At 36.9% G+C, this 26,525-nt stretch overlaps 1 protein-coding gene across 3 annotated transcripts in view; it reads left to right on the forward strand.

The window, feature by feature from the left end:
- Positions 1-26,525, forward strand: part of GOLGA4 (golgin A4) — a 71,952-nt gene that overhangs the window by 29,137 nt on the left and 16,290 nt on the right. For all 3 annotated transcript variants that reach the window (XM_064705063.1, XM_064705065.1, XM_064705064.1), the window contains 11 exons: positions 1,990-2,088; positions 2,614-2,752; positions 5,375-5,562; positions 6,541-6,624; positions 7,427-7,574; positions 14,172-14,350; positions 15,372-15,503; positions 17,945-18,100; positions 19,848-23,926; positions 24,628-24,749; positions 25,880-26,010. In XM_064705063.1, the coding sequence (XP_064561133.1) occupies positions 1,990-2,088; positions 2,614-2,752; positions 5,375-5,562; positions 6,541-6,624; positions 7,427-7,574; positions 14,172-14,350; positions 15,372-15,503; positions 17,945-18,100; positions 19,848-23,926; positions 24,628-24,749; positions 25,880-26,010 (5,457 nt within the window). The remainder of the gene's footprint in view (positions 1-1,989; positions 2,089-2,613; positions 2,753-5,374; positions 5,563-6,540; positions 6,625-7,426; positions 7,575-14,171; positions 14,351-15,371; positions 15,504-17,944; positions 18,101-19,847; positions 23,927-24,627; positions 24,750-25,879; positions 26,011-26,525) is intronic.

Consider the following 26,525-nt stretch of genomic DNA (forward strand, 5'->3'; position numbering starts at 1 on the left):
ATAAATTACATATATATTTCTCTTTTTTATATATATACATGTATATATGTATATTTTGTGTAAAACTTAATTTCATTCTTACCAATCTTGTAAATGTAAAGATTCCTTCAAATCTAACACTGAAATTCTTTTTCATTAATTGATACACTTCAAAAAGTGTTTTTCTGATCTTTTGGAAGCCCAGGTGTTGCAGCATTAGGTAAAACAGACAACGAAGGAAAAATTACAAATAAAATGGTAAGTTTCCATTGTGGAAGCTAACATGGTCCAAAGTAGTTAATTCATTGATGTAGTAATTTGCTATCAGAAATTAATTATAATAATCTTTTTCTTCATCATACAGTCCATTTTTCCCATAAATATGTTGAATCAGGCGAGTTTCTTCTAAGAAGGCCATGTGTGAGGAAACCAATCTTCCTTTGAGGCTAAAATAACAGTGTGACACATCCCTAGAAATAAATGTGGTTTTACTTACCTAGGTTTACTCCTGTTAGGAGTAATTCCTCAAAACCAGTCTTAGAGCAGTCTTCAGTGTTCTCCTTCACAATACAGGATCAGAAGGGACTCTGAGAACCAAAGAGGACCATTTCTGTGTTGATTTCAATAAATCTCTTTGATACTTGTTCTCACACTGGCCTGCTTTGCTTCGTTTGAAAGGAATTGCTTCTAAAGCTCAGAAGCACAGGGCAGAAGTGTGATGTAATTGCTGAGAACATGAGGCAGTGCAGTGTTAAGAAGTGGATATAGTTGGGAAAAGAGTAATGGTTTTTGCAGTGGTGCTTTCCCTCACCATCATGGCTCTGCATGGCCTGGCAGGCTCAACTCACACAGCAATGGTTTTCAGTGCTGGTATCAGCCTCATCTGTGGCAGGGCATTCACTGTTGGAGGTAAGGGATGGACAGCAAGACAGCATAAAAACAAGATTTGGAGTTGGAGGAAAGCAGCTCAGGAAACATCCAGTGCTGTTGTGTCTCATTTGCTTTTTCATCCTTTCTTTCTCTATTGATCGTCCTCTGTCTTTGCTTGGCTAATGGAACTCATGTTTATGGGTTGTGATTGTTTTGTACAAGTGATCTTTGCAGAATAACAGTCATAAAGCATTCTTTTCCTGGAAGATATCTATGAATAAAATAAACATATAAATAAAAAATATTGAAAATTTTCTGAAAGTATTTGCAGTGCATGCATGATGTATGTGTGGTTCTGGTTCTTGGAATAAGCAGTTAGATGTGAATTAATTTAGGTACATATATTTTCTATTAGAATGATAATTATTTAAAGAAATTTAAATGTTTAAACTTAAAAGTGTTGGAAGTAATTAAAAAAAACTCCTTACTAAAGAATGTAGGCAATATCTACAAGCTTCTAAGAGTGTTCAGCCAAACAAATGCATATAAGTATCAAGTAAAGCCACATACTTAAATTGTTTGGTATTCTCTGCCTTTCTCATTTGAGACATGTTTGTGGAATAAAAAGACCAATTTTCTTATACATGGCATTTGTCATTTTAGAATGGCGTCACATTGAATGAACGTAATGAATTTTACATTTCTTCTCTTTATGTTGATTTAATCTGGTGGCAAAGTGAAGAATCTTCCAAAGTGCAGTCTTCAACTTCCAGGAGAAATGTGTGCATGGAAGAGAGTTTTTCAGGAGCAGGCTTGAAATGAACCCTATACAAACTTACTTCTAGGAAAAAGAATCCTTGATAATTTTCCATCAGATCTAGACTCTTGTTGTTTTAATCCTGGTATTATAATTGAATGTTCTGTATTGTGTGGAATGTTGTATAGTAAAAAAAAAATACACTTTATTGTTGTATTTTGGGATCACAACTATGAAAGAGATATTTTAGATGCTATTTCATAATATTTTCAAAAGTCTTTTGAGTTCATAATATTTTCATAATATTTCAGAATATTTTCATAAGTAATTTGAGTTCACATTCATTGAGTTCACATTCATTTGAGATGTGTTTGCATTATCAGGAGCTCCAGATGGATCAACAAGCTAAGAAACATCTCCAAGAGGAATTTGATGCTTCCTTAGAAGAAAAGGATCAACTTATTAATGTCCTGCAAACTCAGGTAAGATAATTTACCAAACAGATGATGTTTAAAACTGCTCTTCTTAACTTTTCTTTTTAGCTATATTATTTCCTATGATGCATATCCATGTTTTATTATAATTGCTCTGAAGTTGAAAAGCATCTTGTGAATTTAGAATTTTCTGGAAATAAGTGTGTCTTTGTGGTAGAGGATACCTTTGTAAAAATCTCACTCATGTTAAATAGGATTGACTGATTTGCACTTAAATACCTTTGTGATCTTTTTGTCATCAAGACATCAACATTAGCAGATGTCTGACCTAAAATTGCTTTTGCAAAATTAATGTATTTTGCTTAATTGGTCTTTGTTTCTCTATCCATAGTCTTTTGTTAATTGGAAGCATAATTCTGAGTTCTAAAAAACGGTAAAAAATTTCAGACAGATTTTTCCTTTTTCTACTTGCTTATATCAAAATTAATTTAACTCTTTCTAGTTTTGAAGATTAAAAAATTATCTGCTTTGAATCCTTATATTTTTTTTTAACAAAAAGAACGTTTTGTTTAGGTGTCATTGCTGAAACAGAGATTACAGAATGGTCAGATAGGCACTGAATTGCCTGATCAAAATGTCCAATCAGAACCACAAGTTCGAAGTCCAATGAAAGAAGTCAGTGCAGAAAATATTGTGGAACCAGGAAGCAACGGTAGGCATTGTGGCTTTTTCAAGAGATGTTACGTTTTGGGGAATAAACCTGTTGTTATTTATGATGGAGTAACAATATTTAGGGCTGACCATGTTGTAGTAAGGATATATTTTCTAGAAGAAGACAGTTGTTTTGAAAACCATCTGGCAGCTAGAGGACAGGATAATTCTTTTAAGAAACTAAATTTTCATAAGAATTCAGATCTTGTATGTCTTTCCTTTGTCAATATTGATAATAACATTGTAATTATTGCTTTGTTGGTAGGTGTCCTTACTATCCCAACTTAATACAATTAAGAGATTCTGTCCCCCGTAAGCGAGGACCTATCCCTGGAGTTTAGAGAGCAGATTAGTTGCCAGTCTCTGTCTTTTTGTTTGTCAGTTTGGGGGTTTTTCTCTTGTTTTATCAGAAGAAAAGTAAAAACAAAGATCAATTTTGATATTCCTGCTATTGAATAACCTGAATATTCCTCATGTCTGGAGGTTGTTTAAATTAGTGGGATTCTCAGTGTTGTATGTATTTGATTAGTGAGCAAGGGACATTATAATGCTGATACATAATAAAAGTATCTTTCATTGGTACCCTTTATAAAAGGTGGGGTTAAGACAGAGGTAAACATATATCTTGAAAGTGTATTTGTTCAACATCTGCTATGGTTTTTATATGCAGGGATGATAGGAAGTGTTGGGGGGGAGATGTTCTTATCTAGTGCCATGGTTTTTGTACTGCTTAGTCAATAATGAAAAATTGTGATTCCAGATGTTTTCTGTGCATGAGTCTGCCTCTGGACTGTAGTGTGCCAGGCATCCACCAAAGCGGCTCTCTCACTCTCCTCCACAGCTGGACAGAGGAGACAAAATTTAAAGATGTGTTCATGAGTTAGGATAAGACCCCTTACTAAACATTGCCATTGCCAAAACAGCCTCGAATTATAAATACGAAGTGAATTTATTACTAATAAAATCAGAGCAGGATAATGAGAAGTAAAATAAAACCTTAAAAACACCTTCCCCCTCACTGCCCCCCCCACCTCTACCTCTTTCCCCAGAGGGTCAGGGAATGGGGGTTTATGGTCAGTTCATCACCTGTGATTTCATCCACTGCTCAGGGAGAGGTAGGAGTGCTTCTCCTGCACCATTGTGGGGTCCCTCCCATAGGAGACAATTCTCCAAGAACTTCTCCAGCATGAGTGCATCTCATGGGCAGCAGCTCCCTGTGTGCTGCTGTAATGTGAGCCCATGCCACAGTCCTCCTCAAACTGCTGCAGCATGGGTCACTCTTCCACAGGGTGCAGTTCTTGAAGCACAGGCTACTCCAGAATGGGCTTCTCTCTCCCTGGGCCTCCCACAGGGTCGCAGTCTCCTCTCGGGCATCCACCTGCTCTGGCATGGGCTCCTCCATGGGCTGCATGTGGATCTCTGCATCCCCTTGGTCCTCCATGGGCTGCAGGGGCACAGCTGCTTCACCATGGTCTGCACCACAGGCAGCAGGGGAATCCTAGCACCTCCTCCTCTTCTTTCTCCTTGGATTTTCATGTCTGCAGAGTTGTTCCCTTCACGTGTTCTCACTCTGCTTTTCTTTGGCTGCAATTACAACTGTGCAATCACTTTTTTCTTCTTTCTTCTAAATTTTTATATCATAGAGGCATCACCACCATTTCTAATTGGCCCAGCCTTGACCAGCAGCGCATCTGTCTTTGGAGTTTTGCTGGGGATGGCTCTGCTGGAAATGAAGAAAGCTTCTGGCAGCTCCTTGCAGAAGCCACCCCTGTAGTTCCCTTTCAACTACTGAAGCTTGGCCATGCAAATCCAGTACAATGTCAAATACTCTTGCAAACTCTAGAGCATCAGAGCAGAAGCACACAGTAAAATAATACCAAATGTGCTAGTTATGCAGTGATTCAAACCTACTGAAAAGGCGTAGGTTTAAATTATAGATATTAGAAAAAATTCTTTACTGTGAGGGTCGTGAGGGACTGGAACAGGTAGCCCAGAGAAGTTGTGGTTGCCCTATCCTTTGAATTGTTAAAGGCCAGGCTGGCCGGAGCTCTGAGCAACTTGTTCTGTGAGGTGTTCCAGCCTAGGGCAGAGGTTGGAACTAGATGATCTTTAAGATCCCTTCCAACCCAAACCAGTCTATGATTCTATGAGTACTACTCAGAAAGACACTAAAAATAACCTTTATCCTGCTGAACGTAATATTGCCAATCTGGGTATTTTAGAATTAATCTCATACCCAGCCTTGGGAAAGCAAGAATCTGTGTGCAAGGCACTTGAGTGATTTACTTTGCATCACATTTTTTCCTACTTGTGCATATTATGTTAGTAGCAGCAGGCAGGTTTATAAATCATGATGACTTTTTAATTACGTAAAAAACCTTGTTTATTAATAGCTTCATTTTGAGGCTCATAAAGTATGGGATTTTGTAAGCTAACTTGGTGTTAAATACTCTTTACTACTCTGTGTATGTGTGGAGTATTTCTGGCACTTACAGAAGGAACTAGGAAGTTTTGCATACTTCACACAACTTTCTTTAGAGACTTGTGAATCCACTGCATTGTGAATGATTGCAGAAATTTGGAAATGTCATGCATGTGGTAATGTTGGTATGTTGTCTTATAGAGGATAATGAAGATTCTGTTAAAACACTGGAAACTCTTAATCGGAGGGTGAAGCGCCAAGAGAACTTGCTGCAACGTTGTAAGGAGACTATTCGGTCACATAAGGAGTCCTGTGCCCAGTTGACCAATGAGAAAGAGGCACTTCAAGAACAGCTGGAAGAGAGGCTTCAGGAACTGGAAAAAATGAAGGTATGGAAAGTACTCTTAGCTTTATGGGTAACCATGAAAATACAGTAAGAACTCCAGTATTTCCAAAATTTATTGATAGGGCAGACCATGAAACAAATTTTCCCTGTACTTTTTGGAGAAAAGGGTTCAAAACACACCTGGAATAAATACACTCAACAATTACTCTAGAGTGATGAAGTAGGGTATGAAAACTTACTGTATAAATAACCATCAGAATGGTATTAGAAATAAGTAGTTGTGGGAAATTGGAGTGAGGAAAAGACTGTCTTAGCACAGAAGACAGAAGGTAAAGTAAGAAAAGTAGAGCAGAACTAAACCTTTAAGATATAGTGAATGAGGCATTAATTATGTAAATTAAGAGAAAGAAAACGAAGGCAGGGCAGTGGAGATCACAATATAGCGAACATAAGTGCAATCCCAAAGCTAATAAATTAATACTTGCTCAATTTTCCTTTTAAGGCCATTAGTGATGAGTGTGGAGTGTAAGTAAGGTGGCTAATAGTAATGAAATCTGAAAATGTGCTAAGTATAGCTGTACCTAACTTTAGTTACAGAGATTAGATTCCCATCTCTGTTTTCATCTCTGAGCACTAGTCTGGTTTGAAAAAGCTCTGAAAGACTTGAGTGTTTTAATGACATGTTCTAGAACATGGCTAATAACAATCATTTTTGTTGCATTGCTGAGATCTTCTTGTAAACCAAAATGCAGGTAATAGAGCAGAAATCTTAGACATATTTATTATTTTACTTTACCAACTCAGACCTCCATATGTGGAGGTTCTAACAAAGCCTTCAGATCTCTGAATTATTACAGAAGCCATAAGACAGCCTACATCTGGGAGATGTGAAAGTAATTTAGAACTACGCACTTCAGTTTCCCTTGATTGTGTTCTGTGTTCTTCCTCCAAGGCATAGTGCAGGGCCAGAGCCTAAGCTAAGCTGTTTGTCAACCAACTTGTGGTTGGGATCTTTTTTTAGGACCTTCACATGGCTGAGAAGACTAAACTGATTACACAGCTACGTGATGCAAAGAATTTGATTGAACAGCTGGAACAAGACAAGGTAAAAAAGCTGTAGGTTTTGATGAAGATTGTTTAAAACACAAAATATCTACTTCGTGGTATTAGAAGCTGGTTTTAGTGGTCTGATGGTTTCATCTATTTTTTAATAAACAAGTAATTTAAGCTACTTAAGAATTTTATTGTATATATATCATATGTCTGTTAAATTATACTTAATACTGCAACACAACATTATATAGGATGAAGCAGATACACTGAATGCATTCCTTGATGCCAGTTCTAAAACAAACAAAGAAACCCCAAACGCAAATAAAGATGAGATACAATTAAATTAATTTTAAAATAACCAATAAAGTAACTGTGCTTTCAATAGACAATAAGGAGTTTCTCCGTTTTTCACTCCTTAAAAGTTTTTTAATCACAGTCTTGGTACCTGGAATAACTTCTGGTGGTGTCATAAGTGACACGACTAACATTGTATGGTGTAAACTCAAAGGAAAAGTATGGACTCTACAATGCTTTTAGTTTGGGTTTTTTTACAGAATACGTGATTTAAAGGAAAGTGTCTGTACTAGAAGGAGGAAATTTTTGGATGATCCCTGTTTGCTGGAGTTCTTTTCACCACTTGATAAATTTTGGATACTCTTAAAAATAAACCCTATTCTTACTTTCTTTTTGTTAGCATTTTCTATTTTCTGACATAGAAAAATCCTATGATCTCTGGTCTCATAATAAGAGACTACAGTTTTATTCCTGGCAAGGATTGTGCCCTGGTTTGAAATTGTTTCAGGTCTATGTCTTATTTATTTGCTAGCTTTTTATCACAAGGACCTTTTCCATAGGGCATGGTAATTGCAGAGACAAAGCGGCAAATGCATGAGACATTGGAAATGAAGGAGGAGGAGGTAGCCCAACTGCGTGCTCGAATCAAACAAATAACTACAAAAGGTGAAGAATTAAAAGAGCAGAAAGAAAAATCTGAGAGAGCTGGTAAGAATATACCTAGATTATTTGCTTTCACATTTGTACATCAGAAAGCTTCAGTGTGGTCTTTTTCTACAGTTGTTTGGCATGAATATTAAGAGATGCTCTTTTTTCTGTTGTTCTACACGTCACCTGTGGCATCATTACTAACTTCACTTTGGACAGCAGAGTATAGGGATGCTTTTGACTGATCTGTTATCAATAAAGCTGGATTTAGGAAAGAAACTTCCGAAAGGCAACTGTAGTTCCTTGTTTGTACAGGAAAAAATTGATGGAGTCTTCTTCTAGTCTAACTTAAGAAGAGAAACTTGCAAGTACCTATAAATTGTCATTATAATGCCACCAGGAATTCGCATAGAAAACATAGCAGTGAGTGTATAAGAGTTTGTGGAGAAGTAAAAATGTTATAACCATAGTAAGCATTTTCTTTCAATTATTTTAATGGAAGCATTTCTGATTTAAGTGAAACAGCAGTGATAATTCCTTTTGCCTCAGGCTTGTAACAGAGGAACATTTATGTAACTGTTATATGATGTAGTTTGCTTTTTATGGAAATTAGGTAACATTATGTGTGCTTCAAGTTCTACTTTTGCATGAAATGAAGTTTCACCATTGTTTTTTAAACAGTAAAATTGTTTTGTACTACATCAGAATTCTTTTAGAATGATTTAGTTTGTTCTCACAGGCATGCAAAGAAGCTCACTCTTTTGGCAGAAGCTCAGGTGTTACTTTGAATAACATATTATACATATTTTCTTTCTCTAAAAAGCAATGAAGAGTTCAGACAATGCAGTTCATAGTGGTTTATTTTTAAATCTATATAGATTTAGGTTAGAACTTGCAATTTTAAAGATTAATTTGGATAGATCATTCTGCTGTAATGCAGAAAACCAGCTGGAACTTCCATCTTGTGAATGTAATAAACATTTTCCTTCGGTCCCTTCCTCTCCTACCCTTTCAAGGTTGCATGTATCTTTTTAGTTCTGGAAATTCATACTTCAAAAGTCAGTCAGTCCTACAGTGTATTTTGTTTGGTACTGGGAGACTAGAAAGCTCTTCATGATTAAAAAAAGAAGGTGAAGAATTTTAATACTTCTGTAGATATGAAGTTATTATCATAGTTGTATGCAATAGTGTTTCTTGAGGCAGGAGAAACAATTATGATTTATTAACGTATTATCCACACACACTAATTAATGCAGTAATTTCTTTCAGTTTGCCTGGCCAAAGCTGAAATCAGGTTAGATGTGGTTCTGTAGACAGCTGGAAAACTTTCTGTTGTATTGAGAAGTAATTTAATTTGAATGAATGTTGTGTTGAGTACACTGCACTTTTCTAGGGGGAGATTTGTGTGTCAAATGTGCTCTTTTGTGAACAAAAATTTTAAGTACTTTGTTCGATTTTACAATGTCTAAGTGTCAACTTTACCTTCGAGTGCGTTTATTTATTATAGTCTTTTAAGCATGCATGTATGTGTGTTGGAAAATTAGTTAACACTGCTTTTAAGACAGAATTGTGAGGTGACATTTATTATATTTTTCTGTTGCATCCTTGGCTTAATACATTCCAAAAATATTGTAATCTACAATGTTAGTGTGGCTCAATACAGTTGAACTAAATTATTTGAGAAAACCGCCTTGCATACCAAGAGAGCCTGAAATTGCTTTTTAGGCCTCAGCCTTTGAGTTGTAATGGATTTATGAATTGGGCAATTTCATGTATTTAGGGTCAACATTTAAAAGTTCTGGGTTTTGGATAGGTAATGTGAGCTGACTTTGACAGAACCACGGATTTGGTAAGGTTGGAACGGACTACAGTGTATCATCTGGTCCAACCTCCCTGCTCTGCTAGTGTCATCATAAACCACGTGGCACAGAACTGCATCTAGACTGTTAAATTCTAGACATCTTTTTCTATGTCATGGTTTAGTGAAGAACTGAAATTATGGTATGAAGTAGAAATGTTAATTTCATTTATGTTATATTAAAATAAGGATAAGCATAATACACTTGAAATTTACTTTTGTAGTGCTGCTTGGAGACTAGAAATTGATATAGATTTCCGTGCCATCTTGCCTACTGTTACATCTCTGGCATTTTTCTTTGTAAATCAGGATTTTAGAATTGCTCCAGTGTTTGATTTAATGTGAATGCATTTTTGTGTAATGAAATAATGAAAAGATATGTATGCTTATTTTTTGTTGTGTACAAAACAGTATAAACTGTAATTTGGTCTCCTCAGTTCAGTTCTTTTTCTATTTGTAGTTAGAGGTACATTATGTTGAAATCTCTCAGAGCATCTTGTTTTTTGTGCATCCACATATGCCAATAAGTGAATCATGGTGCCTTTCCCAAGCCTTGTATGAACAGGACAGGGGTAAGGGTGCTGGTTTTTTTACATCACACATTGGGTGCTTGAACTGGGTTCTAAAAGTAAATTCTGTGCTTCTCAGGCACTTCTACATGAGGTAACCGCAACACATTTCTTTTTTTACTTCAACAAAGATCTTTTTAGTATTTATAAATTTCTAGCTAAACTTAAGTTCTTTTCTCTTGGGATTACCTAGCCTAAGTACTTTATGACTTCTCAGGATGCAGATTACTGACTTACTAATAGTCTGTGAGCAAACAAGGTCTTTAGAAAGCAAGTCCTACTTATAGGCAGCATTTTTTTTTTGCAAGCTTAATTAACATATGCTTTGCACTTTTCTTCAGTGAAGAAAAAAGGATTGGACTGCTCATTTAAAATCCTGCCTAGATGCACAAGTTAGCTGTAGAAATTATTTCAACCTTTTTTTTTTCGAAACTGGGACATGATGCCTGCTCTCAGCCCTCAGAAATTGAACGTGAATCTCTCCTTTGCCAGCCGGTATACAAAGCTGGTTTACTTCCTTCACAGTGCAAGTGTTCAGCACTGGGAGGCACTCTAGACAAAGAGAAAAGGTGTGCAGCACCAGCAGAGGAAACCAGAAGGCTTTGCAGTGCAAAGTGTTACCCTGGGTGTGGGGAGTAACGTGAAGGGAACTGACACTGGGACTTTGGAGTGGTGTAGGTAAAGTAATCAACTGTCCACCCCATGTTGTGTAAAAAACAGATTTGCAAACCTCGCACACCTAAACTCTGCTCAGACTCATTTTTTGTGACTTACATACTGCACAGGAAAGTTTTCAATTTGTCTGGCTTTGTCACATTAATGGGGTTTTGCAAGACGAACCTGAGACTCTGTTGGTGTGCTTGTTTCTACTTCTGATTTGCTGATGTGCCTTTGTGAGACTTCATTCAACCAATACTTGGTTGAAAGATCTTCCCTGAACAGAGTTCTGCAGGCTGGAGAAGAATGCAGAGGCAGTGCCTTTACTCTCTACATTCAGAGTAGCTATATTTAAATAAAAACATGGACTTTATTTCATGTTTTGATACAGAGAATTAAAATCTCTCACAGATTAAGAGTAACAGTGACAATAGAGACCACATTCTGTCTGCTTGATGATAGTTTAGCCCTCTGCTGGTTTGAAACTTGGTTGTGTCCAGCTACACTAGAATTAACTACTTTGAATGAAAATATTCTGTTTTGCTTAAGGGCTAAATGTGCCTGAGAGGTGTATAATTTAACGTTTAGTGATCCAACTGTGTTTCTGTGAGGTATTGCTTCTTTGTATTTTCATACCCTCTTGGCTTTTTAACCATCAGCTTTTTTCTAGTTTTGTATTAGCCTCCTGCTTGTGATTATGGTGATGCAGCTTTTGTATTGCATGTTTCTCAGCAATTTCATATCAGTAGTCAATCCTGTTGTGAGCCTGGATCTTCTCTTTGGCTGATCTGTGGGCTATAGCAAATGTATTCTCTTTCCTTTTGCAGAAGGAAAGAGAATACAAATGAAAATAAATGAAAATAAAAATAACATTTTCTCAAATGAAAATAATGTACATGATGCTCAGAACAAGAATAAGAAAATGTGAATGGAAAAGTGAAATAATGTTCTACTTGCAGGCTTTAGTTTCAAGCTATACTTTGCAAAGGCCCCTAGGATGGGGTGGATTTTTGTTTTGTTTTATATTTTTGTTTGCTTGTTTGGTTCGATTTTTGTTTGGTTTTGAAAAGAGATGATGCTGTAGTACTGAATGACTTCACCAGTTTGGCTTGGCCTGCTTTTGTTAGGACTCAGAGGAGCATCAGGGAAGTCATTACCATTCTCCAAACACAGTTTTGCATTAATCTGCTGTATTCATAATCAACTTGTGCCTGGTGTTGCAAGTGGGGAGAACTTGAGTCCTATAGATGGCATGTGGCAAAATGCCTTCCTAGGACTGTGAAGAACTGTGCAAAATAAGGAACTATAAGCCTTGTGCATGCTTGTATTACATTTTAGACTGTTTCTGCTTGAAATAATCTCTAGTGATCGTAAACTTTTGTAATAGTTTTAGCATTTAAGCAGAACCAGAAGTGGAAGAGTGGATACAGTGATCTGCTTTGGTATTGCCAGAATCAATAACAGCCCCAAAAATCAATACTTTTGCCTTAAGACATGATTGTTGCTGTGAGTAGTCAGAATAAGACTTCCTCAAAAAACAAGAAAATTCTGTAGAAGATCAGAATTGGGGTGAATCCAGTGGCATGGAATTAAGTTACTTGAAGACATATTTGCAGCACTGTCTCAAAAGTACAGACTGTGGTTAAAATCTTCAGTGTTTAATGTTGTCAAAAGATGTGGGATGGAAATAATTGCTCACTTCTCAAATACATGCTTGAATGTTATTAAAGGCAACTTCAAAAAAAGCAAAGATTGCAATAACTGCTGTGAATGCCTACGAACTAATGATGAATCAATAAAACTAGAGATGTGAGAGTCTATTATGATTTTCTTTTGGGAACAGAATTTATTGGAAGAAAGCTTAGAAAATAAATAACACTTCAGAAGTTTGGTTTTTTTCTGTTTCCTTGCAAAATAGAGTCCGAGTAGTCCAAGGTATAATAGAATAATATACTTTTAGGAGTTTGTGCTCTGATAAATTAGAGTCTTGATATTGGCACTGTGATTTTGAATTTTACAGAGGTGTTTTTCCAAAATTCTGTTATGCTAAGTACTAAATTTTTCTAATAAGGCTGTAGGGGTTTTCTGTCGCAGCAGGCGGAGGTGGTGGAGTGCCACAGCCTTCCCAGAGGAGCGTCTTTAAGAAGACGTCCTGGGTGCACACAGGCACATCTCGCTCCTGCCGAATGATTTCAGCTCTCGGGGGATTTCAGCCATGAGCGATGCAGAAGGAAGGGACGGAGTCTTCGTATGGGGTTGCACGGAGATTCTTTATTGAGCTCCTACCTTGAAGGGGTCCAGGGACAAAGAACTCTTTCAGGCAGAGAGAGCAGGGGTTTATATAGGGATAGCGAGGGGTGGGGCAGAACATGTGAGCGATTGAGATGAGGGCACGGGGGCAGAACAAAGGAGAAGGGTCAGGGGGATACATAGAATCAACATACAGCAACAGTGCACTCCTGGGGAAGTTTTTTTCCTCGCCATGACCAGGAAGGTTGTTGCTTAAGGGTTGTCCCTCCAGGGGAGCATGGTAAGCTTTTCCCCAGCCGGTTTACCATCCTCAACAGTTTTCCACACTCAAGATCCATTCAGGAAAAGAGATTTCCCTAATAATGATTGAACTCTAGTCTTGTGTAATTCTGTGTAGACTCAGACATCAGTTGTAGTGAGTTTTAGGGGTATTGAATAAATAAACAAGCTCACAATGCTGGAATTTATTTGCTTTCTTTTTATATCTAAATTATCATCTGTGAAGTGAATAAAGCATGTTAGACTATGTCACCTTAGCATGAGATGAAGCTGTGGAATTACTGCTTTTATTTTGTAAATTAAAATGTGTTTCAGTGGATTTGTGCATCCTGAGGAAGAGTAATTAAATCTCAGCACTGCAGCTTGAGTGTTCTTTTGAAACAACTTACAGCTATTCAAGTTTTCTGAGAGCAAATCTTAACTTTTATTTTTTTTATTTTTACATTTTATTTGTGAAGTTAGAAGTGCCAGAGAGTCAGCTACCACAGTGATAGAAGTGTACATTAAATGTAAATAGTGAGATAATGAAATTAGCAAAGCCATCTCTGTGGACTCTATGAAACAGTTTAAAGAAACAATTCTCGAGGTTTTACTGTTTGGAATTACTCTTAGGTATATAAAGTGCCTGATATTATACATTAATGTTCTATTCAGGAGAAACTCTTCATGACCTGCTAATAACTGACTTGCATAGTAGTCATTCTTGGTTTGTTTCTGTCTGCTTGTTTTAGTGTGAATTACCTTTCTTGGTGCAGCTATTTTCCGCTTCTTCAAAGTTTATTCAGCAGGTATAAGCAGAAGAGGAGTGTTATAGTTCATTCATTAATATGGTTTATGCATTTTATAGTGATTTTAGGCAAAGAAATAGAAGCTACATGATATATTGGAAGAAATACACATCTATGTGGCAGTTCTCTTTCCTTTCTAGAAAATAAGCATGAATTCTAGGTTAATTCTTAAATTCATTCTTCTCTTTTTGTGAAATTCTTCTATCAAAATGTATAGATATTTCTCAATTATCATATACTTTCTTTTTCTTCATAGCTTTTGAAGAGCTTGAGAAGGCTGTAAGTATTGCCCAAAAGACAGAGGAAGCCCGTAAAAAACTGCAAATAGAAATGGAAGAAAAAATTAAAGCAGTAGAAAAGGCAAGTGAAGAAGAGAGAGTAAATCTTCAGCGGGAACTAACCAGAGTGAAACAAGAGGTGGTTGAGATTATGAAGGTAAAAACTATTACAGTTAAACTATTGTTGTAAAATACATCAGTATGACAGAACTCAGTTATAAAGCTTTTGCTAGTTAATAAAATCCATAAAAGTTATTTTCTGTGATTAAAGATTTACTTAATGAAAAACCAAAAACTCTTCATAGATGTTTTTGCTTCAGCAATTTAAATCAGTTCATTAATGGCATGTAAACAGAAATAGTATTATCCTTTGCTTCACAGTATTTAATAAAATTGTTTATTAAAAGTGTACTTGAGACTTTAAACAGAGACAAGAAGACATTAATGGCAGGAAACTCACACATCTCCACAAGGATTTGGGGTTTTAATAACTTTTAGCTTTTAATCATTATCCTAGCTGAGTATGTGTAAGTGTTTAAGAACTTGTTGCCATATTGTTTGTGGGTTAAAAGTTTCTATAATTTGCTTTTTCTGGTGTATTTAGTTAGGAATTGCTGGAATACTTCACATGCCTTACAAAGCTGTAAATTTGAACGCCCTTAAGTTACAGTTCTTGTAATGATATCCACAATGGTATTAATTTTTCTAAGAGAATACACTGATGCTTTAAGGGGACTGCTGATGTGCTTCACATTATTCTTAAATAAAGCACATATGTAGGTTCTAGATAACTGTCTATACAGAGTATCACCACTTGACTTTCTGGCTTATAAAACAAGAATACTGAGAAAGCTACAAAAAAGTTCCTTTTCCAATGTGTTATCACGTTTGAACTGAAAACACAAGTTTGCCTTGGAGAAGAGTCTTTAGAAACAACTATGTGTCTTTAGTACAACTATGAAAGACTTGAGAAGGAAGATGGATAACTTAAAGCTTGAAAATAAGAACTGTCAGGGCTTTATATTAAGCACTCTAAGTGATCAGAACTTAATCAAAGGGAGCAAAGAGATGGTTCCGGTTTCTTCTGACTGTCTGCACTATTTTCTTATTAAGAAAAAATAGAAAGTGTTTTGTTAGTTAATATTTTGAAATTAGTTTTTTGTGACTTTGATTCACAGAAATCTTCAGAGGAACGAGTTGCTGAACTAGAAAAAATCCATAAAAAAGAACTGGCTGCCAAAGATCAGGAGTTAAATGAGAGATTACAGGCTCAAGAAAAGGTATTCCAGGAGAAGATGAAGGCAGCTCTTGTAAGTAAACCTTACACGCATAAAAAACCATTTCTCTAAGTGTGATTTGGGATTAGAAGTCTTGAGTTGACACTATTCCACAGTGAGAGTCGTCCTGTGCTTAAAGATAGGAGTACTTTCCAAAAGTCACATAGCTCAGAGATTTCAGGAATGTGAAAAGAAGGCAGCTGCAATGATGCAGACTGAGTAACTTATAGTAGTAATAGTAATAACTTAGTAATGATAACTTATCACTGTCAGTGCTCAGCAACAGCTGTATCTTGTGGAACCTATTTATTTTTTTGAAATTTTTTAGACTTGATTTTTAATATATTTCTGTGGATTACTGGCAATCAGGCCCAGGAACTAGAGTAAAAGAAATACAAAAATTGAGGCTGTTTGAAAAGTGTTTGTATAGTTATGTCTGGTTGTATTGTGTTATGTGAACAGGGTTAACTATTCATATTGTTTGGCATCAGAAAAAGTATTTTCTTAGAGATCAGACTGGGAAAAATTGTTGAAATTCTTTGCACTTTTTCATGAACTGTAATCCACTATAGATAATAATGTAATTTTGCCTAAATAGTTGATATATATGTAACATATATGTATATATATCATCTGCATATATCTGTTACAAATAACGGATTGGTTTTTGTGCCCCTCCAGGATGGATAGTGAGTAGGACTGAGAGACTTTGACAGCCCTGTTCTGAGTATATTTTTCTACCTGTTTCAGAGGTTACTTCCTTAATTGTAAGAAACAAGTTTAAAAATATCTTAGCAGTGGAATCAAGTGAGAACAGACTTTATTCCTGTCTTGGTTTACAAGACAGATGTCTGCTAGGGAAGGCAGAAAAAGCCTCCCTTGGAATGGAGAATGTAAACTCCCTCCCTCCACATTTTTAAATTGTGAAATTAAGGGCTGTCAGGCAAAGATATGGCTAGAGGAATAACAGTTCTTTACTGCTATGCATAATAAAGCAAACAAACATGAACAACTTCGGCATTAAAAACAAACAGAACCAGGGACCCAGCGACAGCCTTTTGGCTGCGGCACTTCCCCCTTGGGTGCAGTTACAGCCACAGCCCGGCAGGGGCGCTGTTGGCTCCCGGTGGGCAGGGCAGGTGCGGTGATTCCCCGGCAGCTGCAGGGGGCACTGTGGCGCTGGCTCAGGGAGCGGATGGCAATGGCGGCTTCTGTCTGAAGATGGAAAGGAGTGGAAGAGAGGCCTTGCTTCACAAACTCTTGGAGCAGCCAGTTCCTGTGCCCCTAGCAGGACTCTCAGAATGCTGCAAGCTGGGCCGGCAGGGGCTGAGGGGCTCCCAGCAGGGCAGGGAGAGCTGAGCTCAGGATCCCGGGCACCTGAGCAGACAATGATAGGTGTCTTTTTTAGTGAGGTGGGTGTTAATAAGTTCAGTGGCTGTTCTCATGAGCAGAGACTCACGCCACGGTAGAAGCAGCAGCTCTGGGCCAGTCTGCAGTAGCAGCAGTGGAATTCCTTTCACCAGAAGCAGTGGCTCTGACTGTCCGCCTCTAAAACTGAAGCAGTGAGAGGGAGAGCTAGGACCTCCACCCAGCCCCTTATTCCAGCCAGAAAGAAAAAAACCTCCCAAAAAAACCAAAGGAGTTTCCCCCTCTCTACCATCAGTTCTTATTAGCTACTCAATGGGAACAAAATTCCACAAATAACGAGGAGGGAACGGAAAAAAAAAACCCAAACCAAAACCCAACCCCCAACAACTCCTCTCAGATGTTATTCTCAATTAATAGTGGTAAACAAACCAAAATGGAAGGCTTGATTACATTTATGTTTTTCATGCGAAGACAAGGGGTGTGACAAATGGCTACTCACTTTTCATAAATTTAGAAAGGTTTATTAAACTTTATCAAAAATAAAACAGAAGACTGAATAGAGAAAATGTTAAGGTGCCGGGAGCAAAGGATTTTCCCCACCCTGTGCTCACCCACACAATGGAGGTTGGCCTTTTAACCCTTTAGCCCCTCCCAAAGTTCTGTCCATCGACTCCTTCTTCACTGTCCAGTGGTGGAGTTTACTTCCTCAAATCCTGATTGGAGGTCAAGTGTTGCCATAGTGACAAGCCAGCCCTCCCAAATGTCCCAACCCCGGCTGTCCCTTGATAACAATGCAAGGGGGTAAAACATAACTATAAATCTATAAAACTTCTCTTAAACTATATACATGATATTTGTCTGTTAATTGTGAGAGTCAACCATCACATTACTCATCTATCACAAGGGGTTTCCAAGAAAAAAAAGAAGCGATTTATTGCAATTATGTTTTCACAAACTGAATACAAACTCCATTTGTTTTTGTGCAGAAAATAAAGATGATTAGTGTATGACTCCTATTAACTTGAAAATGTCCTATCATAATGTTCTTGAAGGTGGGATAACTGTATTTATAGTTTATTGTTTAGTTCTTCTTCTTCTTCATGCAGGAAAAAAATCAGAGTGAGTGCTTAAAAGTCCTTCAAGAGCAAGAACAGCAAGAATCCCTAGCCTTAGAAGAATTAGAGCTGCAGAAGAAAGCCATACAGTCTGAGTGTGACAAGAAAGTTGAGAAAATGCATCAAGAGTTAGAGACTTGTAGAACTGTGAGTAAAGATTCCAAAAGACTAAGTATTTACAAGTATGTATTTAACTGTGACAAGTTTACAAACAGTGATTTGTTGTGATTGGGTTGAGGAGTGAGGATGTTCACCCAGTATTCGTAATTTTTTTAGTCGATCCTCCAAGTACAAAAATCTTGAGAGTGCACTAGTTCTGACAGGTGTCCCACTTAGAGGGAGATTGCTGGTTGCAGCCTGTGGTCAAGAAGAGCTCAAAGGGCCCCATTCTGGACCGCTGTTTACGGGATCACTAGAGTGTGGGCTTTAGTCATGTTATAAATGATCAAATCGATAGCCATATTTATGAAAAATTTAACAACGATTTATTGGGTCAATTACAAAAAATAGAATTTCGAGCAACCACCACAATCAAGACAGCGTCAGTCCCGGGTACGGGCGCTGGCTGAGACCAGAGGTTCGTCCGACAGAGTGACGGCGTCCCCTCAAAGGTTCACACCTGAGCGTTTTCAGCGTCCAGCTTATATACAGTTTATTCTGCCTGAGGCACAGATGACCACATCTTTCCATTCACTTCTTCGAATGCACCTCCATTTCCATCCATATGTTGAAATAGACAAAGACAGGTCCTGTGTCTGAATCTAGTGAAATTCTTGGAACGCTGCAATTAATCATGGGCCAGGAAGGCCCCAATGTTATCTCCCAGGTGCAAGAGACAATGAAATGATCATTGATAGTCCAGGAAGGTCCCATTCAGAAGTTAAACAGGCCTGATGCTATCTTGAGCTGCCAAGAATTAGTTATAATCTGAATAGAACTCTGTTCCTGGCTGAGGGGGTTTAAAACATAATTTCTACAATATTTTATACCCACACATATCTATTTATACAGCATGAATTAAATCCATTACATATCACAGTCATAACAATGTTTCATCATGGTCACAGTTGTGTTGGCACTTTCTTTGAAAGTGTGAGAACAGGCATGTTATGCCATTCAGGCAAGAAAGCTAGTTTCTAGTGCAGTTGTAAGGAAAACTTGAGCTTGTTAGACAGCAGCAATTCCTGGGAATAGACAGGGTTTTTGATAAGCTTGGGAAAAGCTGAGCCCAGATACTGTTTTTTCAAGGCCGAGGCCTAATGAACATTTCTCAGATGTCAGTGCAGCCTGAGAGGAGGGGGGAGTGCACCACCACAGTAAGCAAAAAGATTTGCTTAAATTTTTACAGTGTCCTTTGCTTTATGTAATGAGTAAGACTTTATTTTCTGCTAATGCAAATTTGTACATTATTCCACCACTCCCAGATATTTGTTTCAAAGTTTTGCCTAAAGAAACAATAAAGCTTTACAGCAGCATTTCCATGGGAGGTAGAATTATGATAAATCAGTAGGCACATACAAAATTCCATGAAGCTATTGTCAATTCCCTGTATTTTTCATCCAATATGTTGGTACTTTAGTTTAAGAAGAAAATGTGAACATCTCATAAATGTCGCTACTTACATTATTTGAATTAGTTGCATTATTTTCAGGTTTTTGTGTGTATTTTCACTGCAGTGAGATAGCAAGATTTTTATTAATTAGCTAACTCTCCATAAAGGAAGCAAAAGTGGGAACAAACCAGATGAATTAAAGGCTTATTGAAGAAGTTGACATTCACTAAAAATAATGGAATAAGTAACCTGTAGTTATGTAAACCTGGTAAGATTTTAAAAAAATTAATCAAATTTTTACTTTTTGAATATTCATATTCTTTTAAAACTGTATTTTAACAGAGGATTCTTGAACTGGAAAGTTCTCTTGCAAAGTACTTGCAAGATGACAGAAAGCAATCAGAGGAATTAAATACTGTCATAGAGTCTGAAAAAACCCAACACAGTAAGGAAATCAACGATATGGTTGAAAAACACAATAAAGAACTGGAGAATGTGAAACAGCAGCAAGAAAAGCTTTGGACAGAAAAACTTGAAATTTTAAAGCAACAACAAATAACTGAAATAGAAAAAATAAGAGAGAAACAACAAGAAGAGATACAAACCATTTTGAAAGAGAAAGAAACAATTTTCTGTGCGCACATAGAAGAGATGAATGAAAAAACATTAGAAAAACTAGATGTGAAACAAACAGAATTAGAGGCACTGTCTTCTGAGCTCTCAGAAGCACTAAAAATACGTCATGATTTGGAGCAAGAGCTCTCCGAATTAAATAGTAAAGTGTGTGAAGCTAAGCAAGAATTGAAAGGAAAGTTGGAGGAAGAGAGGAAATGGCACAATGAAGTGATTGAAACAATGGTAAAAGAGCATGAAATGTCTATTCAAGGTGTTGAGAAGGTACTCAAAGAGGAACTCAACAAGCTCAAACAATCCCTGGAGGAGAAGGACAGACATTTGGAGGAGTTGAAAGCACATGAACAGAAAATGAAGGAATCTGCAGAAAGATCTGAAGCTGAGCTTGTCCAAGTGTCTGCAAAGCTAGAGGAGCAAAGAAGTGAAAATATACAGAAAGTAACCACTCTAACACAGCAGTATGAATGTCAACTGAAGGACCTAGAAAGAAAGGCTGATGAGATGAAGAGAAATCTGAGTGAGAAGGAAAATGAAATGGAGCACATGAAGAAGTTGCAGAACAAGCAAGTGGAAGAGCTTGAACAGAAACTGTTTGCTGCAGAGGAGAGAATTAGTGCTTTACAAGGAGAGTATGAAAGTAAACTTAAATGTCAGGAGAAGAAAGTGGAGAAAATGAAACAGAAATCAAAAGATATGCAGGAAACTTTCAAAAATAAACTTGCTGAGCAAGAAGCTAAACTAAAAAAGGAGCTTGAAAACAAGCAGTTGGAATTCAGTCAGAAGGAGAGTGAATTCAATACTAAAATTTTGGAAATGGCACATGCCAGCTCATCTGGAATCAATGATGCTGTGTCAAAACTGGAATCTAATCAGAAAGAGCAACTAGACAGTCTTGCTGAGGACCACATAAGGAAATTGGAAGAAGTAACCCAGAGTTGGGAAAAGAAATTTAATCAGCAGATTGAAGAGCTCAAGGAACAACATGCTATGGAACTGCAAGTGAAAGAGCAGGAAGTTGGAGACCTGAAACAGAAGCTTTTCACCTTCAGTGCTGAAAAGGAGGACTCCAGAACAGAAATAATCCAACTGAAGGAAGAACGAGTGAAAAGGGAGGAATGCCTGAAGGAGTTGCAAGAACAGCTAAGGCAGTCAGTGGCTAAGGTGGGTGCTTTGTCAGATAAGGAGAGTGACATGAAGACACAGTTGGAAAAAATGGAAAGTGATCTTAAACAGTCCCTGAAACAGCAGACAGGACTTCAGGAACAACTCAGTAAACAGAAAGCCGTTGAAGAGAAGGACAAAGCCGCAATTACTGAGCTGGCTGATACAGTGAGAACCCTTGAAGAAAAACTCCAAACTGTGCAATCTTCTCAGTATAAAGATCATGAAAATTATGACAAAAAAATAGAGTCAATTCGGCTAAAAGAAACTGAGTTTCAAAGGTTGTCAGGAGAACTTACAGCCCAGTTAGATGCTTGGAAGAAAGCTGAAGCTTCATTGCAAACTAAAGGCAATGAATTAATTGAAAGATGTAGTGAAAAAATTGGCATAATAACATGTAAAATTGCAGACTGTGAGCACCAAACTGCAAAGATTAAAGAAGCAATATTAATCAAAACTAGTAAGATAACTGAACTAGAAGCTCAGCTTAGGGAAATAACAGAGTGTCATTCTGCTGCTACTACTTCTTTGCAAGAGTCAATTCAAGAACTGCAGAAGAAAGACAATTTAATTATGTCTATGAGAGCTGACATTGCAGGACTTGAAGCAGAAAATAAACAATTGCAAAAAGAGGGAGGACATCAGCAGCAAGCAGCATCAGAGAAAGAAACTTGCATAACACAGCTGAGGAAAGAGTTATCTGAAAATATCAATGCTGTCACATCAATGAGGGAAGAACTCCAGGAAAAACAATCTGAAGTGTCTGCTCTCAACAAAACAGTTACTGACCTTAATGTTAGACTTGAAAGCACAGTAAGTTTAACAGAGAAGGAAGCAGCCATATCTCTGTTAAGCAAACAACATCAAGAGGATCGGTTGCAGTTGTTAAATCAAGTGGAAGAGTTATCATCCAGAGTTGAGATGCTGAGTCAAGAAAAAGCATCAGCTCTTGATCAGATAGATCATTGCACGGCCCAGTTGTCAGAGTGGAAGATGAAAGCACAAACCAAATTTACACAAAATCATGACACTATCAAAGATTTGCAGAGCAAACTTGAATTAAGCAATACTGAAGCCAGTAAGAAAGATGAAGAACTAAATAAACTGAAGGAACAGCTGGCTAAACAAAGCAGGAATCTTGATAGTTTAAAAAGTGAATTGGAACAAAAGCAAAACAGGAGGGAAAAGGAAGAAAGTGAGTTAACCTCAAAGTTAAAAAAACAAGCAGCAAAAATTGCTGAACTAGAAAAAGACATTGCTCAGAGAACCTTAGAAAATGATTCCTTGGTGGAGGAACTTAAAAAGTGTAATGAACAAAAAAACACAGAGAAAAAAGAAATAGCTTGCCAACTCCATCAGGCGGAGAAGGTGGCTTTTGAAAAGGAGAATAGATTTAAGAAGGCTGAAGAAAAAGTGCTTAATCTTGAGAAGCAAATAGATTCACTGAAAGCTGATTTTGAAGCAAAGGAGAAGGAATTTGATCAAATGAAGTCAGCGATACTTAAAAGGAAAGAGGAAGAACTGAAAGAATTAGAAGAGAGACTGAATGCAGAGAACAGCACTAAGCTGGCTGATCTGAAAAAGAAGGCAGAGCAAAAAATAGGTTCTATTAGAAAACAGTTGCTGTCTCAGATGGAAGAAAAGGAACAGCAATTTAAGCAAGATAGGGAAGATCAGTTAAGAAAGTTGGAGCAGAAGGTACAGGAGAGAGAAGCCAAAATTGAGTCCTTGGAAGAAAAACTTAAGTCAACAAGAGATTCCAGAGAATTAGAGAAGGAGATGCTGGAAAAAGTAGAGAGTGTAAAAGCTGCTGTAGAACAAGAAAAAAATAATTTACTTGAGAGTGTCCAACAGACATACAAAGAGAAAATGGAAGTGTTACAGAAGGACTTAACTGAAAAAGATGCATTATTACAGAAGTATGAGAAAGAACAACAAGAGAGTAATGACTGTCATCTAGAACTGCAAAATAAACAGAAAGAACTCATTAAAAAACTAGAATGTGTTGAGAAGAGCCATCAGGAAGAGCAGGTTAGGACCAAAAGTCTGAGCAAAGAACTTGAGGAGCAAACCAAAAAATATTCATTGTTAGTGGATGAGCATGCTTGTTGTGGCAGTGTTTTAGCAAGCAGTAGAGAAGAATTGAAAGTTAAGGAACAAAAATATCTTGATATGGAGAATATAATTGGAGACTTACAGAAAAAAATGCAGGAAAAGGAGGCAGTCAGTCAGTCTTTAGAACAGAAGATAAAAGAGTTAGAAAATAATATAGTGAAGAAAAATGAAGTGCTTAAGATTGAGATGGAAGATATTACTTTAAGATATGAAGAAAAGGTAAAATGTCTACAGCAGCAGTTGAGTGAAAAAAATGACAGTCTGAAAGCTTTTGAGGAAAATGCTGAAGAAAAGTCCAGATCTGTTTTGGAGCTGCAGAAGTTATTAGTGGATATGCAGAACCAGCAGAAGGACTTACAGACTAAACTGGAAGAGACTGAAGGGGAGAAACAGAAACTACGCAAAGAGGTGAATAATCTTCAAAAAGACATACGTACTCTGCGAAAGGAACATCAGCAAGAGCTTGACATAGTAAAGAAGGAGTCATTAGAGGAAATGGAGGAAAAAATCAGGTAAATTCTTTGTTCCTGTCTGTGTTACCACTTCTGTATTTTATCTCTAGCCACTAAAACCTCAAGAATACTTTTCTAAAGCTCAGTTTACAACAAGGAAATAATGACTGATGTTTTTCTTTAATTGTTCTAAATAGAATTCGAGAAACAGAAAGAAAATAGGTGTGACATTTGGCAGAGTAATACCGTTTCTGATCTGCTTCGGTGCTGGTGATTTTCAACATTGCTGAAGCATATAATATAATTCTGTTTTTCTCAAACAGGAAATAAAGTTTATTAAACTTAGTACTGAGAGCTTCATGTTCAGTTGATATCAATAGTTGTTCATACATACTGCACAAAATGTCGTGTACTGCTTAGCACTTCCAATAGTTTCTCAAGCAATTCTAAAAATTCCCTAAAAATTCTTTTTATGACATAATCTTTTCTTCCAGTTCTTCAACTTCCTCAGCAAAAACTACATATCTTTAGAGGTCTTCAGTTCTGGGTTGTTTTTAAATGAAACACCTACACCTACCAGGTGAATTAGATAGGAGAGGAAGATAAAGCCTCCGTGAATCTCACAGAATTCATATAATTCAAAACCATTCTCTTCTAAAATAATTCTCCAGAAATTCTCAGATCTCTTGCCTTGCCTTGTGTTTTCACACCCTCTTTAAATGTTATATTTCCTTGCTGTATGTTTTGACCTTTTTTTACAGATGTGAACAAGAAGACATTGAGTTAAAGCACAACTCCACCTTAAAGCAGTTAATAAGAGAATTCAATACTCAGCTGGCTCAAAAAGAGAGAGAATTGGAAACAGCAGTAAAAGAGACAATCAGTAAGTGCAATAGAAATATAACTGTAATCAATAGTCAGAGAACTGAATCTTCAGTTATTGCTGTTTTGGGGGAGGGATTTACCTGTGCCTGTGATAAACACAACATGTGTTTTCTGAATGTCTAGAGAACTTAGGGAAATAACTTGTCTTGCTCAGGAAATAACATAAATATTAATTATAGTACAATTAGGAAAATGCATATGTAGCTGTTCTGCAGGATGGATCTTTGGTCTAGCACTCTTTACATCTGCCATGGCATGATAGCCATATGCACCCATCTTTCTGTCATATGTATAAAAGAAAAGAAAATGAGTGTAAAATTTTAAAGATGAAAGTGCATTGGTAAGTTTCCATTGCAGTGCTACTTTATCTCCAGTAGTAAAAACTTCAACATTCCAGTGATGAATATATGACACTTGGAGAGAAACTTACTCAGCCTTTAGAGAAACTTAGATCCATGTGAGAATCAGAATTGTGTTTTCTTAACTGGATCTTGCAGACTTCGTTCACTAACTGCTGACAGGTACCAACTGGGTATGATGTCTGATTGTAACACAATGGGATTATAGCTAGAGTTCAACAGATTTTGTCTTCTCAGTCTTTTGCCACCATAGTGTAAATTGGAGATTAGAAAAGTGAGAAAAAGGTGTGGTTTGATTCCAGTTACTAGAAGTACACCCACAAGTGAGGAGTTTCTGAAGATTGCGAAAGCTTCAGTTACATCTCTAGATAGAATAGGAGATAAAATTAGTTAATAAATATTGGTTGTCATCTTCTAGAAACTAGTTTCAGCACCAGATAGAAAAAATTGCTCCAGGTTCCAAACTGCAAACAACAAATTTCGTACATGTTAGGATCAAGGGACATAATAGTAACTGATAGTGTGGAAAAATGAATTTTCCTGGCAAATTTTCCTTATAGTTACTTCAAAGCATTTTTTAAATGTAGTAAATCCTATACTTACTTTTCCAGAATAAGTGTATCATTATAATTTGTATTCCTGAGATTTTTGTATAGAATTAAATTTCCATCAGCAGTTCTGGACTTGTTATCAGTTATGACATAATTTAAAAAAAAAAAACAAAATCAAAACCATGCGTTTTTTAATACTGCCTAACTTTTTTTTGTAGGTAAAGCCCAGGAAGTAGAAAATGAATTGATAGAAAATCATCACATAGAGACAACACAGTTGCATAAAAAAATTGTTGAAAAAGATGATGATCTAAGAAGAACTGTGAAAAAATATGAAGAAATCCTTGAGGTACCTTTTTGAAAAGTGATGACTACGTAAATTTCAAAATTACTCTTTTTCGGTTGCATATCTAGATAGAAAAATTGTAGTTCTTTCTAGTAAAGGTCTTACTGCTAGAATTACACTTGATATGTGTGGTGATCCAGCTTGCAATTAAAATATTTGTTTCTGTAATTTATGAGCATGAAAGCACATCAGAAATTAGCACCAACTTTGATCATTCAATAAAAACTGGATGGCTAAGTCCTTATCTCTTTAAGCAGTTTGTGTACCAGACTGAGAAAACTGAGTGACATTTAAGCTTTTAGTAGAATTGTGGTGGTGGTGGTGGATTGTTTTTTATAAATACAGTGTTTATGGAGCAGTCTCACTCTCTATTGCCTTCCTCTGATGCCCTGCTGAGATTGATGCCACAGCCCTTAAAGTAAGGTTCTGTTCCATGCAGGGTGCAGTGTGTTTGCATAGTTTTTTGCTAGTAAAGATTCAGTTTTTTTACTTGTAATTAACAGTTTTTCTGCATGATA

The sequence above is a fragment of the Zonotrichia leucophrys genome, chromosome 2 (assembly GCF_028769735.1).
Source record: "Zonotrichia leucophrys gambelii isolate GWCS_2022_RI chromosome 2, RI_Zleu_2.0, whole genome shotgun sequence".
NCBI classification, from domain to species: domain Eukaryota; kingdom Metazoa; phylum Chordata; class Aves; order Passeriformes; family Passerellidae; genus Zonotrichia; species Zonotrichia leucophrys.